The sequence below is a fragment of the Psittacula echo genome (assembly GCF_963264785.1).
Source record: "Psittacula echo genome assembly, chromosome: 1".
NCBI lineage: Eukaryota > Metazoa > Chordata > Aves > Psittaciformes > Psittacidae > Psittacula > Psittacula echo.
The window spans coordinates 17,961,609-17,977,738 of record NC_137735.1 but is presented as its reverse complement, the minus strand read 5'-3'; the positions used below and the strand labels follow the sequence as shown (position 1 = coordinate 17,977,738).

General features: G+C 38.9%; 1 protein-coding gene across 2 annotated transcripts in view; it reads right to left on the bottom strand.

Annotated features, from left to right (window-relative positions):
- The window catches only part of SLIT2 (slit guidance ligand 2), a gene marked incomplete at both ends in the record, with an annotated part of 277,057 nt that overhangs the window by 101,320 nt on the left and 159,607 nt on the right, over positions 1-16,130 (bottom strand). For both annotated transcript variants that reach the window (XM_080616785.1, XM_080616786.1), the window contains one exon: positions 5,059-5,130. In XM_080616785.1, the coding sequence (XP_080472911.1) occupies positions 5,059-5,130 (72 nt within the window). The remainder of the gene's footprint in view (positions 1-5,058; positions 5,131-16,130) is intronic.

Sequence of the window (16,130 nt, the reverse complement as noted above, 5' to 3'; positions counted from 1 at the left end):
TCTCCTCACTGGTTTAAATGCCCAAAAAAGACTTGCAAGGAAGCTCTCAATTCACATTCAGATTTCTGATTTAAAACTCATCTTCAAAGCCAAATACTCTTTTTAATTTAAAAACATAATTGACTTTAACATTTCAAGCAATTTGGTTCATAAAAAGCAAACTGTTTTCAGCAGGCCAAATTTTAGGAAAGTAACCTGCAATTAAAATAACAGCTTTAAAAATAGTATTGAAATGCTATTTATTTAAATAGTTGGAAATAACACTTTTTTTCCCCAAAGGCAACAAGGTCACTGACCTATTTGGCAACAAGAGTCTTAAGAGACACTAGAAATGTGCCTTTTCTTCATTCTTTCAGAAGTATTTTTAACTTAAATAAAAATTTTATGTATACAGTGAATATGTTTCACTAACATCTCGTGAAAATCCTTCTTGATGTATACCTGAAATGCAGGTGGCTGAACAGACAAGTAGTGGAATTAAGATTCAACAACCATGAGAAATATGACAATTTCAAATTATTAGACAACCTTTTGATCAGCACTTGTACAGATGAATAGACAAATATACTTCCAGTTGCAGTGGAATTTTGTGCATGATTTGAGAAGAAATCAGTAACTAGAACATCTCCAGCAGATCTCTTTTTTGACTGCTAATGAAACTGAACTTAAAAAAAAAAAAAAAGTCCAATCATTGCCAACAAAGATTAATACAAAATTCAGTTATACCTTTAGTGACATCGCCAGTTATAAATCTTTCACAATCAACCTAAAAGAAGCATCAGGGCAACAACAAGTAATATTAACCAAGGTGTTGAACAAAGGTTAGTGTAATGGAAACTCTGATTGGGTGCTGGTGTCTGTCTCTCTTTGCTGATTCTCCATTTTCACAACCAATTTAATCCATGGAGCTACTACGTTGCCCTGTAGCCTTTATCCTTAGGGTGACAGCTACAGTGTCCCGAAATGAACACAGGCATCAACGAAGACAGTAAGCGAAACTAAGGCTAGACTATGACAAGAAAAACAGGGCAAAAGACGCTTGCGGGAGATACAATTAAAATGTTCTTTGGTATTTTTGGTATCATTTGACAGTGTATATATTTAGCATCACAATTCTGCCATGATGTTGGTGTATTCCTTTCCATCCTCTGCCAAATATTGATTACACAGTGGAAGAGAAAGTTGTAATCTTAGGAAACTTTGTGTACTTCAAGCGGAAACGTCGTAATATAATTTTATCAAAATCATCAGACCAGGGAACAAAATCTACTTATCAAAACCTGAGCACAGCACTCTAATACTTTTAGTGGTGCTTATATTTGTTTGCTTTTTAAACCCAGTTATTTTTCCTCCTAGTAACCAGATTCAAAAAACAACAGGTCCAAACTTATAATCTGGGCACCTAAAGCATATTCTTAGTATCTTAAATACAAATAAAGTTCCTTAGGTTGGGAAGATTTAAAACATCTTTCACATCCAGTGAGTACTTGTGTCACCAGGGAGGGTTACAAAATCATCATTAACATGTATATTAAAACCCCTGTGTTTAATTTCCAATGTATATGATAATTCCTATTTATTTTTAAAAAACAGTGGGTACCACTCTGTTCTCTGAAGAACTTAACTTCTTGGTGCATATTTTTCCCCATGAAAAAGTAGCAAATTAAGAACAACTTTCAGCATTTTTTTCCAGAATTTGTACACTAATTTCTGTCGAGTCCCGTATCAGCTGCTACACTAAAAGTGGATTATTCTTCAAGTCACTGTCCTTGAAGAGGAAAATCAAGACTCTGAGACAGAGCCACTAGGTTTTTTTCTTGCATTTGAACTGCCAAAATATCAGATGCTGGGCTTACAGTCTGGGGAACCTGTAAAAAATAAGCTTCCCTTATTTTTGTCAGTTTTTCTGCCTACAACTGATTGAAGTGAGTGCACCTACTGAGCCAGACTCTTCTCAGCTACAAGATGAAAAGCAAGAAACTAACTGGAAAATGGGAAATTCCAATTACATATAAAGTAGGTTTGTGAGGCTGGATGTTTTTTCAGGTTTGTTTTTTTTTTTTTTAATTCTTTTTACCATAAGGGTGTGGCAGGTTGCCCAGGCGGTCAATTTTCCTAATGCCTTGTCCATTTTGTTTTTATCTTCTACAGAATCTATACTGTGGATGTTACCAGGAAGATGTCCAGAAAGAAAATATCATGGCCACAATTTCTGAAAATTAGACAGATTCTTCTGAGAAATGTCAAGAGGACCCTAGAACTATCATATCAGCAGGAAATCAAAAGTTCATAGTGGTATAATTAACCTTAAAAGAAACAATTTTCTTCACATAATGTAAGTTACCATCTAATTCCCATTGCTCTGCAAAGACTAGAAGAACATAAAATATTTTCTAAAATATTCCAACTCCTGATTCAAATGGAGAAGTATTTAGGAGGAGTGAGAGAATGGTGAATCTCCATTCAGTAACATAAAATATGTAAACAGGTGAAGGTCTGTGAGATTTAACTACCTTTGAAATACCTTACTAGAGCTACTGTATGGGATGGTTATCGGTCATTGAATTTAAAAAAAGAGTCTCTGAAATTTACATTGAAATTGATGTAATTAATATTGTTACACAAAGCAAATCTTGCATTTACAACATGTTCTAATATAGGTTTCTTTACTCTTTGTACATTCACCCATCTCTTCTGTAAGTTTGGTTAACATCTTTAACATTATTCTCAATACTGGGCAGTTACAGAAAAGATGCCAAAATTAGATCATAGAATCATAGAATGGTTTGGGTTGGATGGTACCTTGAAGATCATCTAGTTCCAGCCCCCCCACCATGGGCAGGGACACCCTCCACTAGACCAGCTAGATCAAAGCCCCATCCGACCTGGCCTTGAACACTGCCAGGGTTGGGGCATCCACAGCTTCTCTGCAGAACCTGTACCAGTGCCTCACCACTCTCTAATAGTGAAGAATTTTTTCCTAAGATCTAATCTAAATCTCACCTTTTTCAGCTTAAAGCTCTGTTTATGGCAGTTCTCTGAAAGCATATACAAATATTTGGCTCCTGGACCTTAGCTTTATCACCCAATAGATGTTAAATTCCTTCATCAAACCATTAAGGTGGGAAAAGACCTTTAAAACCATTAAGTACAACCATAAACCTAGCACTGCCAAACTAAACCATGTTCTGAAGTGCCTGCCACATCTACACATCTTTTAAATACTTCCAGGGATAGTGACTCAACCACTTCCCTGGGCAGCCTGTTCCAGCACTTGACAACCCTATTTGGTATCCTGAAATCCAATTGAAACCTCCTCTGGCACAACTTGAAGCTGTTTTCTCTCATCCTATTATTTGTTACTTGGGAAAGAGAATGATACTTGCTATAACCTCCTTTCAGGTGGTTCACTTCATATTTTCCTTTGCAAAGCGATGCTTTCTATACCTATCACTTATCAACTGCCTCCTTAATTTTCTTGAACAATGAAATAAAAATAATAAAATTCTTGCTGTCACCCTCGCTAAGTAATGTCCAAGGCTAGATGGAAGGCTAGGGTTCAGATCTCCTTCTAGCCTAAGCTTCTGGAAAGGCACAACAGCCTGATCTAGTTACATAAATGCTGTACTAGAATCCATTCAACCCACCCCGCGAATCAGTATGATACTGACATCTATATCTCACAATAATATAAGATGCTCTTCCTTATTAGAACATAGGTAGCATTTACAGGACAGAGAAATGGATTTCTTAGACTCTCAATTGTAGTGGGATTGCAATGATTTGAGATCAGGGGTTTTCCAGAGTTTTTTCCTCATTTTTATCTCTGGGACAGCCAAGAAGGAGATACATGTAGTACCTCTGCTATCACAATAAATATATGCTACATATATGATTTGGATTTGTAGCAATGCTATTGCCTTTATGATTTTTTTTTTAATTATATCCCCAAAGAGAAAGTCTTTAAAGGGTGGATCTACTTTTTAATGCAAGTTTCAGACATAATTCAGGATCCTTACCTCGAAAAAACACACCAAGAGATAAATATTACCTTAGCTAAAGATTAGCATCTTAATTCAGTTTTTGAATGGAGCTATCTCAAAATATATTAATAAACTTATTACATTCTACACCATTGCCCTGCCACTAGAATATTCTCAATGACGCTGCTATTTTTAGTACAAAGTTCCTTTCTGTAGCTGTATCAATTTTTAAATGCAGAAGATTATGGAAAAAATTGCAGGCTTCTCCTTGTAGCCAAGCCTCTTTTAGGCCATGAATAATGATGGAACCAGTTCTGAATAGAAACTCATAAAACATCAATTAAACAAAGCAACAAAGCTACTTTGAGAAGCACTTGCATGTTTTTCCCACTGAGCTGTAGTAGGATTTCACTTTGAGGAAGAACCCGATCACAAACACTGTTGAACAAGCCCCCTAGATTTCTAAATATCATATCAAGTAAGCGAAAATCTTGGGCATTCATCTTTGAAAACTTTTCTCCTAACTGATTTGTGGTGAATTCAAACCTGCCCATGAACTTAAGGGTCACTATCTCCAGGAAAGTGAGTATCTGTCTTTTAGGAAAGACTTATTTTACCACAGAAGAATACTGTAAGAAAAGTAGCCAACAAGTAGAAAAATAAATGCTAGCAAAACTAGATAATAACATATTTTTTCTTCCTTTTTTTTATAGAAGCTAACAAAAAGGAAACTCTTAGAACCAAGGCAAAATTATTTTTTCCACATGAAACAATTAAATATTTAAAATAGCCTGACTTTCAAATATTAAACTCAGGTTACCATAAACAAATAGTTATAACACCTGGCTGTATTTAATGCCAATTCAATGTTTTAGATTTCATGTAGGGAAATTTTATGATGCTTAAGATACATTAAAGTATTTTGCCAAAACAAATGGTAAGTGTTGGTTTTATGCAGGGATTCCTTAAGCAGCTGTAAAATTGCTAAGGAAAAAGGTATCTGATACTATAAAAGAACACTGTATTGACAAAGCATTATCATCAGAATATACACAAGAAGGAGGAAAATACTTACAGATTTTTTATGTCTACTGCTCCTCGGAATGCTTTCCTTGGTATTGCTTGAATCTGATTTTCACTGAGATCACTAAGGAAAAAAAGTATTAAAATAAACTAAAAATCTGCCATATATACTACTTTCTGTGTAAAACAAAAAGAACATATAAGAAAATAATACCTTCAATTACAATTTAGTCGATGCTTCCAATGAATCTTATTACCTCAACTGATTTGCAATTGATGAAAAAGCAGCAGCAATAATAGTCCAATTATTTTACAAAACTACAAATACATATGCCAAACTAAAAGCAGAAGCATTGCATAATCTAACAATGAAGGTCAAACTGATTTAATTTCTGACTGATTTCACTTTTCAACCCATTTGAAACCAATGACATCAAAAGTTTGTATGTTCAGTTTCATGCAGGGAAGACTGAAAACCAGCAAAAGGAACAAGTAGGAAGCTGTTGAGGAAAAGCTATCGAGATGTGTAATGTCTAAGACCAATATATTTCTGAATCTTTTTTCAGAGTGGGAAGCACCATATATTTTAAAAGGACGTATTAAAAACCATCCTGCAAAACATATCTACCACACAAATGGTTCCCATATGCCTGAAGTCCTTCAAAGCGGCCTGTCTACCTTGGTGTCTTAAAGTTATGGAATCAGACCTTTTTTTGGAATCCTCTAGAGATGCATCTATGTATAGACAATAAGGGGAACACAAGACATTATATGAAGAGGCTTGCTCGAGCATCTGAATAAAATTTAGAAAAAATCAGATGCCTACAGTCTGTCTCTATGCTAGGATTTTCAGCCTTTTTTTTAAGCAGTTTTGTCATGTGTAACTGGATTTCATTTTTTTAAAACCGAATCAGGAGCTTCACTCCAAAAGCACATCAAATACAATCCAACATCCTAACAGGAGAAGTAAAGATTTGCAATGCCTTGCTTTTTAGAGACATCTTTAGAAGACGTTTTCAGAGACAGCTTTTAGGAGAAACATTGCAAAATGGTGCATAGAAATAAGAGGCATAGCTCATATGAAGTGAATAAGCGAGAATCATTTAGTTGATTAAACATGAACAGTCATGCTTTTGACATATTCTTTCCCTAAAGAGCATGAGCTTGTATTTCCAGTTATTAGTAATCACTCCTGAAAATCTTTCAGATTTATGAACTTAAAAAAAGTAAGAACTTTCTAAAAACCCCAGGCTGCCCAACTTTAACAGAATTTATATCAATATAATTATTTTGAAAATAATTCTACATACATTGACAGCAACTTTATTTTATCCAATTAGTTGTTAATTTATGGAAAATCACATTCTATTTACTAAATCTTTCATAGTTCATGCATGTAACTGCACTGCAGTATCTTGCAAAATATATTTAAAAGTAGACCCAATTTTACTATTATTAACCATGTGTGAAAAAAGAGAATCTGTGAACTATGATTTAATTTTCAAGCCACCTAAGTAATCCTGAAATGGGATGTGACTGCACAGCTCTGACAATAAATTCAATGGCAAAGAATGAAAAACCAGCCTTCAGCATTTGTTTACGGTAGCATGATTTAACAGCCTACTTCCTTTAAAAGAAATTCCATTGTAAGTATAAGCAGCAAATATCTATATTTACACTTCTGTTTAATTGATTATTATATTTTAACTATAAAAAATTGTGCATAAAGCGGTTAGATTAGCAGTAGTGATTTGTATCGTGATCAATGAATACTTTATAATACAGATATATGTATATAACTATGTAAACCACTGCCATACTAATAAATATATACTGCAAGAGGTAGTGGGCAATGGTGCATTACATTTTTTATGACAGTTACTACAGTATCATCATTCACCATTTTTTATAATTCAAAAAGTGGAAGATGAACAAGAGTGAGATACTGTAAATTGTTTTTATAAATTTAATTAAAAATATCAGTGGTCAAAATCTTTCTTTGCTTGACTAAATGCAAATTAAGCACAAATGCAAGGACTTACAAATAACAGCTATTGAGCAAGGTTCCTCAATAAAAAATACACTGAGGTTGTATGTGTGCAGATGTATGTCTGTGTGTATGCACATGTAAAAGACAGTAGACTGACTAATTACATGCTACATTTACGGCTGGGTCTACACAGTCTGCACCACTTCCATGCAGCACAACCTCATGTACTCTGAATTAGTGTTCACTGCTAATTTTAGCACATTTGAAATATAAACTACTTGATTGCAAAAGTTCCCAAACTTGCTGTGCAAGGCACTGTTTAACACATCCCTCTAAACGTTGACCCTTTAAAGGTAGAGCCTAAGCTAGGTTAGCAAATGTCATTTTCAGAGAGGAATTTTTGCATCTGATAGATTGCAAAACTTACTTGTATCTGTTTATGTAACAAAAGTGTAAGTTATTAACTCATTTCTTCACTGCAAAATTCTACCTCTCTCAAAAATATGATTTTCAACACACAATTTATGCTTACTTATAATATCAGGAAAAAGGTTTTAGTAATTGTTTATTGATTGCTTCGAGTTTTCATTTGCTCAGTAAAAAAAGGTTTCCTTATAAAAACCTGTGGGGCTTAAATAAATCACAGAATCACAGAATCACAGAACATTAGGAATTGGAAGGGACCTCCAAAGATCATCTAGTCCAATCCCCCTGCCGTAGCAGGAACACCTAGATGAGGTTACACAGGAAGGCGTCCAGGTGAGTTTTGAATGTCTCCAGAGAAGGAGACTCCACAACCCCCCTGGGCAGCCTGTTCCAGTGTTCTGTCACCCTCACTGAGAAGAAGTTTCTTCTCAAGTTTAAGTGGAACCTCTTGTGTTCCAGTTTGAGCCCATTACCCCTTGTCTTACCATTCATTTTCATCAAGAAGAGCCTGGCTCCATCCTTGTGACACTCCCCCTTTATATATTTATATACACTAATAAGGTCACCCCTCAGTCTCCTCTTCTCCAAACTATAGAGACCCAGCTCCCTCAGCCTTTCCTCATAAGGGAGATGCTCCACTCCCTTAATCATCTTAGCTGTCCTGCGCTGGACTCTCTCCAGCAGGTCCCTGTCCTTCTTGAACTGAGGGGCCCAGAACCGGACTCAATATTCCAGATGTGGTCTCACCAGGGCAGAGTAGAGGGGAAGGAGGACCTCTCTCGACCTACTAACCACCCCCCTTCTAATACAGCCCAGGATGCCATTGGCCTTCCTGGCCACAAGGGCACAGTGTTGGCTCATGGTCATCCTTCTATCAACCAGGACCCCCAGGTCCCTTTCCCCTTCACTACTCTCTAATAGGTCGTTCCCCAACCTGCACTGGAACCTGGGGTTGTTCCTACCCAGATGCAGGACTCTACACTTTCCCTTGTTAGATTTCATCAAGTTATTCCCTCCCCAACTCTCCAGCCTGTCCAGGTCCCGCTGGATGGCAGCACAGCCTTCTGGCGTGTCAACCACTCCTCCCAGCTTAGTGTCATCAGCAAACTTGCTGATAGTACACTCAATTCCCTCATCTAAATCATTGATGAAGATATTGAATGATACTGGCCCCAGCACTGACCCCTGAGGCACTCCACTAGATACCGGCCTCCAACTGGACTCCGCCCCATTGACCACAACTCTCTGGCTTCTCTCCTTCAGCCAGTTCGCAGTCCACCTCACTACCTGACCATTCAGTCCACACTTCCTCAGTTTAGCTGTGAGGATGCTGTGGGGGACTGTGTCAAATGCTTTGCTGAAGTCAAGGTAGACCACATCCACCGCTCTGCCATCATCCATCCACCGTGTTATTTCCTCACAGAAGGCTATGAGGTTGGTCAAGCACGACTTCCCCTTGGTGAAGCCATGTTGACTGCCCCTAATGACCCTCTTATCCTTGATATGCCTTGAGATGGCACCAAGGATAAGGTGTTCCATCAGTTTTCCAGGGATGGAGGTGAGGCTGACCGGTCTATAGTTACCCGGGTCCTCCTTCTTGCCCTTTTTGAAGACTGGAGCAACATTTGCTTTCCTCCAGTCCTCAGGCACCTCTCCCGTTTCCCAAGACTTGGCAAAGATGATGGAGAGTGGTCCAGCAATGACTTCAGCCAGCTCCCTCAGTACCCGGGGATGCATCCCATGTGGACCCATGGATTTATGGATGTCCAGATTGCTTAATTGCTCCCTAACCCAGTCCTCATATTCACATTTTTCTTGCACAAATTACACGTATATTTCATATAGGGGATGTAGGTGAGGATGGAGGTGAGGCTGACCGGTCTATAGTTACCCGGGTCCTCCTTCTTGCCCTTTTTGAAGACTGGAGCAACATTTGCTTTCCTCCAGTCCTCAGGCACCTCTCCCGTTTCCCAAGACTTGGCAAAGATGATGGAGAGTGGTCCAGCAATGACTTCAGCCAGCTCCCTCAGTACCCGGGGATGCATCCCATGTGGACCCATGGATTTATGGATGTCCAGATTGCTTAATTGCTCCCTAACCCAGTCCTCATATTCACATTTTTCTTGCACAAATTACACGTATATTTCATACTGCAGTTATAGGACTCAGAATTGCTGTGTGGTCTTTTTTTATGATGTTTTAACTCATTCTACTGGAATTCTTTGATTGCTCACGGAAAAGAAAGTCACAAGCAGCAGTGGATGCACTGTGACCTTCTGGGGAAATGGGGCAAAAATCTGTTTCTTAGACAAACCCAGGCAATTTTACAGGCTATTATATTACATTGATTTGACTTTGGAGCTTATATTCTGCAGTGAAGAAACCTGTTTGTCAGCCTGATGGTATTTGTTTTCCTGCACTGATAACTATGTGAACTTCATCTTCCATTTCAAAAAGAGATAGCATGTGAATACTTTACAATGGCACTTGATACAACTAAAATGAAAGAGGCATTATAAGTATTTCAGTAAAATTTAAGCCCTAAAGCACAGAACATCCTACTTTTACAAGAACAAATATATATTTTTGAAAAAAAAGTCATGAACCTGCTTGACATATGAAGCCAGAAATCTGACCAAGATACTTTTCATTGGAACAAATTATTCTCTATTATTATTACATCCCAATGTGCTGCATCAAAACCCAGCACACCTCTGGAACAGCAGAATTGATTAAAAAATGTTTTGTATGCAGTTAGAGTGAAAAAGTCAAGGCTATCCTACAGACTTTAGTTGGTTGGCTGGTTTTTTTTTTTTTGGTTGGTTTTGGGGTTTTGGTGGTTTTTTGGTTTTGTTTGTTTATTTGTATTAATAAAGCACAATGGTCTAGTAAAAGGTTTTTGATGAATTAATCTTTATGAAGATTCTATTTGTCCTATAAGCCTTTTTCAACTAAATTGTTCTTGACTCTATTATATCATTCCTAGAAAGATACATTCCAAATTCTTCATTCTGGAATACCTTAGACATTGACTCTTCAAAAAATTTCCTTTGTGCAATTTTGTGGGCTTCATTTTGTTCACTGGCCAGCAGAGCACCTTCAACCCCATGGTCTCCAATGCATCTCCCCACTCATACATTACCAAACCAGTGCTCCGGACCTGAACTGCCACATGTAACTTCACTGTCTTTTAGTGTGTGATGTCCTCAAACAGAGCTGTAGGGCTCATTTAATCAAGGCAAAAGGTGGCATAGTAATATTTGGGTTAAATAGTGGATTTGCACACAGAAAGCCACCTGGGCAAGTTAGGCTGGCAGCAGCTGAAAAAGGCTCTTTTCAGAGAAGGAAGGGAAGAGCACTTGTGCTGCTGTAGATGTGACTGTACCATCCGATTTACAGTGGTTTGTTTCAGTTTTATTTAAGCCATATGTATGTCAAGCAGTCTTCTGAGTTGTAATACTCTTGCTGCAACCCCATTTTCTCAAAAGCAAAAGAAGAAAACCAAATCTATATGCCAGACAAAGCTGAATCCCACTTAAAATGAAGATACACTAAGGAGAATGCACAAAGACTTCTTTTTTCCCAACTATAGTGATTCTTTTAAAAACTTTCATACTAGCTTTTCCCTCCACAAAAGATGAGGTGTGTATTTCTAACTCAGAGACGATGTTGTACCTAAAAAACTTTGGTGGTTGTTTTTTTTTTTTTTTAATTAACACAGTCTATCAAGTATTCAAACTCAGCACTAAAACCAGAGAAATACTATAACCTCTCTAAGATCTGTGATCAAGTAAATCCTGAAATCATTGTGCTAACATATAATTTCTTTTTAAACAAACTGCATCAAAGCAATTTCCATGCAACATATCTTGATAATCACATATGCTTCAGCTTTTAAACCAATTTCCAAAGTTTAATGACTTAATTCTAATGACAGTAGACAGTAGAACTTGTCTAATTTGAAATTATGCCTGAAATAATGTAATTTCTGTGTTTCATAAACCAATGAAAGAGGGGGAAAAAAACCAACACCCCCCCCAAATAAATCTAACCTTTCACACCACCCTCCACCCTCCCCAACCATAAATCAGCTTCATTTTATGTATATTCAGTTAATTATTCTTTTTTATTCTGAATCACGTTAGTAATTATAATGCATTATGCTTTGTGGAAATAGGAGAAAGACCTCACCAAAGCCTTGCTTGAATCCTTCCTAAGAACAGGATGGAAATGGTACATTTCTATTTATCATATTTACTGGTTAGCAGATAGAAGTATATCAGGAAAAACCTCTAACCTAGAATCCTGCTAATATCTGAAATTCATACCAAGAGAATAGAATAGAATAACCTATCCCCACAGAAAACCTCAAAAAACCTAGATATGTTGTTGCTTTTTTATCTGAGGATAAAGCCCTCAGATAACCTGATATTAAGCCTGATAGAGTGTTTCAGCTTTTAAAAAATGCAGAGAGTACTGCATTGCAGCTATTTTATTACTCACTAGATATGGTTCCCAGTTGAATATCCCATTTACCACAAAAGGAGTGCTAAATTTTTAATTATATAAATTGAAACACCACATATAATATCTATATCATAAGCTGTTAAGGCTGTATCACAGTTTTGTGTGGCTAAACCCATTGTTTGTTCTGAAATAATAAATCTTTTGAAGATGGCAAACCTGCTTGTAAATTTAATTACTTGTAATTTTATTTTCCTCTATGGTTTAACCTCCTCCTGTGTCTGACCAGTGGTATCATAAATCTATGTTGCCATTCTCTACTTTGTAAAATACTGAGTACTGGGAATGAGTAAAGTGTCCTGATTTTTAAAGAAAAAGGCAGAAATATTGAGTCAAACTAAGTATTGAGTACTTATCAATTTATTTACACCAGTTCATAAAAATAGCTCAGAAGGTGGCTATTCCACGATCAGCATCCTTAATAACCATTTAAATATATCTGAAATGAATAAAGTAAGCTTTTCTTAGTACATCTCTCTTACTGTAAAACAATAGTTTTAACACTAGCTAACTATATTCTGCATGAAATCCCTGATGCCCATACAAGGTGTCAAGGTGCCATAGATTATGAGATTACAGGGCATTCAAATAAATAAACAGAAAGAGATTTTTTTCAAATTATTTGACTGAAAAAAACCAAATACATTCACTTGGACATGTGGATTTTCACTTGGAATGCAAAGGTGCTGAAAAACCTATATACATGTTTTACAATAGGATAGGATAGTTCAGTTGGAAAGAACCTTCAATGATTATCTAATCCAATCAGGTGATTTTGGTGGAACAAGTAACAGCTTCTTTTTATGAACATACATACCGATTAGATATTTATCCCTAAATGATGCAGCTAAACAAGCAATTCATTAATGAATATTAAACAGTCCTCTCCTTTTTAGATGTTTTCACTATGATTTCCTTTTTGATCAGTACTATTCAGGGTTCTTACAACATATCTGCACACCTTAAAAAGTACAGAAATATAATGGCAGTGAGAATCACAGAAGCACAGAATGATTCATAGAAATCATAGAAGATGGACACTACTTGTTCACGAGGAGCTGTGAGAGTCTGTGAAATGTGCTCCAGCACAGGCTATTCACTGGATTCTAGACTTCATTAAGACGTCTATGAGGTCTTGCATGGCCTGAAACACCTCTCCAGCCACAGTCACCTTAACGAGGCATGCCATCTAAAACTTCAAGCCTATTCTTGAGTGCGCCCTCAGCAAGTTTGCCAATGACACCAAGCTGTGTGGTTCGGTTGATACGCTGGAGGGAAGGGATGCCATCCAGAGGGACCTCGACACGCTTGTGAGGTGGGCTGATGCCAACCTTATGAAGTTTAACCATGCCAAGTGCAAGGTCCTACACCTGGGTCAGAGCAATCCCAGGTACAGCTACAGGTTGGGCAAAGAAGAGATTCAGAGCAGGCCTGCAGAGAAGGACCTAGGTGTGTTGGTTGATGAGAAAATGAACATGAGGTAGCAGTGTGCGCTCGCAGTCCAGAAAACCAACCATATCCTGGGCTGCATCAAAAGGACAATCCTGGACCATATCCTGGGCTGCATCAATTTGGACATCCATAAATCCATGGGTCCACATGGGATGCATCCCCGGGTACTGAGGGAACTGGCGGAGATCATTGCTAGCCCACTCTCCATCATCTTTACCAAGTCTTGGGAAACGGGAGAGGTGCCTGAGGACTGGAGGAAAGCAAATGTCGCTCCAGTCTTCAAAAAGGGCAAGAAGGAGGACCCGGGTAACTATAGACCGGTCAGCCTCACCTCCATCCCTGGAAAACTGATGGAACACCTTATCCTTGGTGCCATCTTAAGGCATATCAAGGATAAGAGGGTTATGAGGGGCAGTCAACATGGCTTTACCAAGGGGAAGTCATGCTTGACCAACCTCATAGCCTTCTGTGAGGAAATAACACGGTGGATGGATGATGGCAGAGCGGTGGATGTGGTCTACCTTGACTTCAGCAAAGCATTTGACACAGTCCCCCACAGCATCCTCACAGCTAAACTGAGGAAGTGTGGTCTGAATGATCAGGTAGTGAGGTGGACTGCAAACTGGCTGAAGGAGAGAAGCCAGAGAGTTGTGGTCAATGGGGCGGAGTCCAGTTGGAGGCCGGTATCTAGTGGAGTGCCTCAGGGGTCAGTGCTGGGGCCAGTATCATTCAATATCTTCATCAATGATTTAGATGAGGGAATTGAGTGTACTATCAGCAAGTTTGCTGATGACACTAAGCTGGGAGGAGTGGTTGACATGTCAGAAGGCTGTGCTGCCATCCAGCGGGACCTGGACAGGCTGGAGAGTTGGGGAGGGAATAACTTGATGAAATCTAACAAGGGAAAGTGTAGAGTCCTGCATCTGGGTAGGAACAACCCCAGGTTCCAGTGCAGGTTGGGGAACGACCTATTAGAGAGTAGTGAAGGGGAAAGGGACCTGGGGGTCCTGGTTGATAGAAGGATGACCATGAGCCAACACTGTGCCCTTGTGGCCAGGAAGGCCAATGGCATCCTGGGGTGTATTAGAAGGGGGGTGGTTAGTAGGTCGAGAGAGGTCCTCCTTCCCCTCTACTCTGCCCTGGTGAGACCACATCTGGAATATTGAGTCCGGTTCTGGGCCCCTCAGTTCAAGAAGGACAGGGACCTGCTGGAGAGAGTCCAGCGCAGGACAGCTAAGATGATTAAGGGAGTGGAGCATCTCCCTTATGAGGAAAGGCTGAGGGAGCTGGGTCTCTATAGTTTGGAGAAGAGGAGACTGAGGGGTGACCTTATTAATGTATATAAATATATAAAGGGGGAGTGTCACGAGGATGGAGCCAGGCTCTTCTCAGTGGCAAACAATGATAGGACAAGGGGTAATGGGTACAAACTGGAACACAAGAGGTTCCACTTAAACTTGAGAAGAAACTTCTTCTCAGTGAGGGTGACAGAACACTGGAATAGGCTGCCCAGGCGGGTTGTGGAGTCTCCTCTGGAGACATTCAAAACTCACCTGGACGCCTTCCTGTGTAACCTCATCTAGGTGTTCCTGCTACGGCAGGGGGATTGGACTAGATGATCTTTTGAGGTCCCTTCCAATCTCTAGCATACTGTGATACTGTGATAATGTGAAAGAGTGTGACCAGCAGGTCGAAGGGGTTGAAGGAGGTGATCCTGCCCCTCTACTCTGCTTTCATGAGACCTCACTTGGAGTACTGTGTATAGTTCTGGTGTCCTCAACATCAAAAGGACATGGAACTGTTGGAACAAGTCTAGAGAAGGGCCACGAGGATGATCAGGGGACTGGAGCACCTCCCGTATGAAGATAGGATGAGAAAGTTGGGGCTGTTCAGCCTGGAGAAGAGAAGGCTGCGTGGAGACCTCATAGCAGCCTTTCAGTATCTGAAGGGGGCCTACAAGGATGCTGGGGATGGACTATTCATCAGGGAATGCAGTGACAGGACAAGGGGTAACGAGTTCAAATTTAAACAGGAGAAGTTTAGATTGGATATAAGGAAGCAATTCTTTACTGAGATGGTGGTGAGGCACTGGAATGGGTTGCCCAGGGAGGTTGTGAGTGCTCCATCCCTAGTGGTGTTCAAGGCCAGGTTGAATGAGGCCTTAGGTGGCATGGTTTAGTGTGGGGTGTCGTTGCCCATGGCAGGGGAGTTGGAACTTGATAATCTTAAGGTCCTTTCCAACCCTAACTATTCTATGATTCTACGATTTTTCCACTTTCTAAGTCTGAATAATAAATATGTATGTCTACTCTGCATTAGGCGGTTTGCGTTACCATGGAAAACTTTTGATCTGTTTTTTTTTACTGCTCATGAACATTTATCATCACCCAACCATTCTCTCAAATTGGTAAGCTCCAGTATGATGAGAATTTAATCTAAGACCTTTTCTGAATGTTACATTGGCACACTTTGGCAACTGCTAGTTTCATTGTATTAGGACAATGTATTTAAGCATGAAAACTCTTTTCAGAAGTGCGTAACAAGAATCAAAACAAAGTATAAAGCCTTCAAGGATACAGATGCTACTGAACTATTGCATTATGGTGTAAATCCAGGAAGAGTATGCTGGAGAGATAGTTCCTCTAAAATTAATAGCCCAGGTGAACGGAAACTATTGAAGCATTTGGAATTCCATCATGGTAAAAATATACCATGAGCTTACTAAACAAACA